This window comes from Empidonax traillii, unplaced genomic scaffold (assembly GCF_003031625.1).
Source record: "Empidonax traillii isolate 1590-97213 ecotype Southwest subspecies unplaced genomic scaffold, ASM303162v1 scaffold2649:size20123, whole genome shotgun sequence".
Classification (NCBI taxonomy): domain Eukaryota; kingdom Metazoa; phylum Chordata; class Aves; order Passeriformes; family Tyrannidae; genus Empidonax; species Empidonax traillii.
In genome coordinates, this window is record NW_020957842.1 from 12,512 (window position 1) to 16,226 (window position 3,715).

Below are 3,715 nucleotides of genomic sequence, written 5' to 3' on the forward strand. Positions count from 1 at the left end.
TCACATCACTTGAGCGCTGCTAAAGCTCAGGGACATGTTTGAGAGCCAAGGGAGAAATGGACTAATGTTAAGACACATTCTTTCTAATCCCAGCCTTCAAAAACACTGTAATGCTCAGCAGCTAAGCTAAAATTTGCTTTTGTGACCTTTTAAAGAGAAAACCTGCATTGCAGCAACAGTCCCCCCCCAGCGAGAAGGCAACACTCGTGAGCCAAGGTCTACATGATTAATGTGTTTTACTCAGTATGTACACAGTTCTCCAAATAAATTGGGCCATACAAAGGCAGTTTAGGAAGTGTGAAGCATCCTCCCTGCCAGGTGTCACATGGGATATGTCTTTGGCTTTGCCTCCTCCAGCTCGGCATCCAACCAGCGGAACCCGCGGTGACGGCGCAGGACTTCGATGGCTTTTTGCTCCAGAGGTGTTGGCTGAATACCCAGGTCTTCAAAGCCAGGAAGTTCGGGGTGCTTCATGTCTGTTGTGTGAAACTTCAACAAGAACGGGGAGGGGAGGGAGAACAAGTTAAAAACAAAAACAAACAAGCAAAAAAGGGAATTCACTTGATAAAATCAACAGCATTGCACCCAATGTAATCACTCACATACTGGGGTTTTTCTCACTACTTTGCCTTAAGAAGAGGAAAAGACTCAAGGTGGCCATACAGAACTGTGGCTTCATAACACAAGGTATTGGGTACCAGTGACCTCAACAGGAGATACAGGTGTTCTGCATCCAGCAAAATGCCCTTCAGGCTTCAGGTTCGGATTCAGGACTAAAGAGCAGTGAGACATGCAGGAAGTGTCTTCCTCTTCTCCCCATACATTATCAGGGAGGTTACTGCCTTGCAACCACAAAATTAAGCCACACTTGCAAGGGAAGTTCACACTTCAACCCAAATTATGTACATTCTTCTTTGTCCAGAGAATGAGTGTGGAATTGTCACCTCTGGAAGGTTGTTTTGCTCTGCTCGTGGTTTAGAACAGGGACATATTTAATTCCATTACCACATTTGGAACACATATGACCTAAATCTTAGCACATGTAGATTCCCCTTATGCAGTTGTTCCTTGAAAGGTCTTTAGGTCAGCCATGTGTAATACTGTATGGACTATTTAAGGATGAAAAGCTGGGAAAGAGGAACAATCAGACACAAAGCGATGTGGAGAAACTCCCCTCTCACATCTATACCCTGGGCCAATAAAGCCTAGAGAATTACAACACCAATCTCTTCAGTATGGCAGAAATCCTCCCTTCCTTTATTCCACAGTTTTTGACACTGATTTTCAATCAGAACAGGAAACCAGTTTATTTTACAGATGGAGAAATGTCCACACAGAAATTCATTGCTTAGAGCTATTCAGTGAGCAGCCCTAAGCACAGGACTCAGTTCTCCCAGATTCACAGAAGTACCCTGTCTCAAATTAATTTGGGGACAACCAGGTCAAAATATCAGGCTACTGATACTGTGTTAGAACAAAAAGTATTGAAACTCCAACTCTGAAAAAATAGTTGGGAGAGTCCCTCCCCCCTCAGAGAGCAGCAGGCTTGGGGACTGAACATGATTTTATCTTTGCTAGCCTACACATATGCCAAGGTTTGACACTAATACTTGCTAAATCCTACTTTTTCCCTTGCTTGCAGTTGTTTTTCTCCAAGTTACTTCTCCACCCCCACTGAAACAAACTGAGAAGTCAGGAATAAACATGAAGCTGCAACATTTTCCTGAGAAATACACTCTAATGTTAAGTGAGAACTTGGGCTGTATCCAGAGTTGTCAGTTCAACTTCAGTTACTAAAAACACCATTATCTGGATGATGTAAGTGCCTTTAATGCATCTAGAGGTACACAAATGGACCTAAGAGAGGGGGGAGCATCTCTCCTTTGGCTTTGCTGTTTGCAAAAAACACAAGCCTGTGTTTTTGGAGAAGGGGCCAGAGACACGGTGGAACAGGCAGCCCTGACCACTTTTAGCACTTAAGACATTATTTTTTTTTAAAAATACCCATTTTTGTACCATCCACACAGTCTGAGAGAAATTCTTTATGCCCAAATTCTGGCCACTGAGTGAAATGCCCCACACCACCTGATGTACAAACATTTCAGCACTCCCTGAATTCAAAGCCCCAAGTGCAAGTCACAAACACACAACGAAACGTTTCCCCAAGAAGGATTTGGGGGGTTGTCCCACACACTTACCCTGTCCACTTTGTCCCGTGTTGTCCATGGTTCAAATGGATTCATTTCAAAGAACCTTGCAACAAAGCTGCAAACAGAGAGGGCATTGCAAAAGTACAGTCATTATTCACATGCATGGAAGACAACGAACTGGTAAAAATATTTCACACATAACAGTGAGCAAGAGCTCGGTTTTGTAGCTGTTCTTGCAAGCTATGAATTCATTAAAGCAGCAGCCAAACAAGTTCTTAGTTGTGTTTCTGGTAACTTAAGCTGTTTGCTACTGAATTTCTGGATATTCTATTATTTTACTGAGAGAGGGAATGGAGAAGCAAACACCTGGAAGTAAAAATGAGTGTTAGTGGGTGGGGAAAGTAAATCCCCACATCCAACTCCCCACACACCAGAGGCGTTCAGTCCTGCCCCTGGCCTTTCATCCAAACTCTGATCCCCAGTGGTGTGGGCAGCAATCCAATTAGTCACCCATTTTCCTTCAGTGCCTCCATGAGAAAACACACTTGCTGACAACTAAATGAGTTATCGGCCCTAGAAACAAGATGATGGAATCTGGCGCAATCTATAAAAAGGATGAGGATTAGTACATTTGCAGTTTTAAGAAGTGAAGTTTCCCTTCACACACAGAAAACCTGATATAAAAAATAAGGCTACAGCTCTTGCTCAGTGTCTCAAGACCAACAGTGGAATCTCTTACTGAAGTGCCCACCTAGCAGAGTTTTTTTTTTTTTTACTAAGTTATTGCATGTAAACAGAACTAGGTTTATCTGCCTTTCAGGCTCAGTCTTTTCTCAAAAACATGAAATATCACTTAGTTTAGCCCACAAATAAAGAAGTGCAACATGGACTGCAGCAGACATGAATAAAACTAATAAGCACTCTTTCAACAAGCTGCTCTGTGTGAGCTGAGCCAGGTTAACCTCATGCCTCTTACAACTAATACAGAAACAGTCACCACAGTTTAAGATGTTCTTTCCCTTTTTATCCCCCAATTCATTACCATCTCCTAAAGATGTTACTGTCCTCATATCACAGACAAAGAAATGCTTGCTCACAGCCACACTGCTCAAATTGCCAGGCCAAGATCTCAGGATAAACTTACCACCAACACTGGCCCAAATCAATACAAAAGCCAGTTTCTGCCATCCAACACGTTAAATAACAACTGGCCAGAGCAAATAACCAACACAACAGGTATTTATGCTTCTGTGTTGCCTGCCAGAGCCCCAGGTTCTTAGGGGATCATAGAATGACAGGATGTGTAAAGTTGGAAGGGACCACTGTGGATCATGAGCTCAACCAGGGTCATCTCAGAGCACAGGGCACAGGGTTGGGTCCAGACAGCTCTGGAATATCCCCAGGGAGGAGACTCCACAGCCTCTCTGGGCAATCTGTTCAGGGCTGGGTCACTGCACAGCAAAGAAGTTCTTCCTCATGTCCAGCTGGAACTTGCTGGGATCAGTTCCTGCCCGTTCCTCCTGTGCCATTGCTGGGCCCCCCGAGCAGAGCCTGGGCCATCCTCT

The 3,715-nt window shown here is 43.9% G+C and overlaps 1 protein-coding gene across 1 annotated transcript in view; it reads right to left on the reverse strand.

Annotated features, from left to right (window-relative positions):
- Window positions 1-216: 216 nt before the first annotated feature.
- Window positions 217-3,715, reverse strand: part of LOC114072113 (NADH dehydrogenase [ubiquinone] 1 alpha subcomplex subunit 9, mitochondrial-like) — a gene marked incomplete at its 5' end in the record, with an annotated part of 6,440 nt that continues 2,941 nt past the window's right edge. The window contains 2 exons of the mRNA XM_027910032.1: window positions 217-489; window positions 2,199-2,265. Of these exons, the coding sequence (XP_027765833.1) occupies window positions 322-489; window positions 2,199-2,265 (235 nt within the window). The remainder of the gene's footprint in view (window positions 490-2,198; window positions 2,266-3,715) is intronic.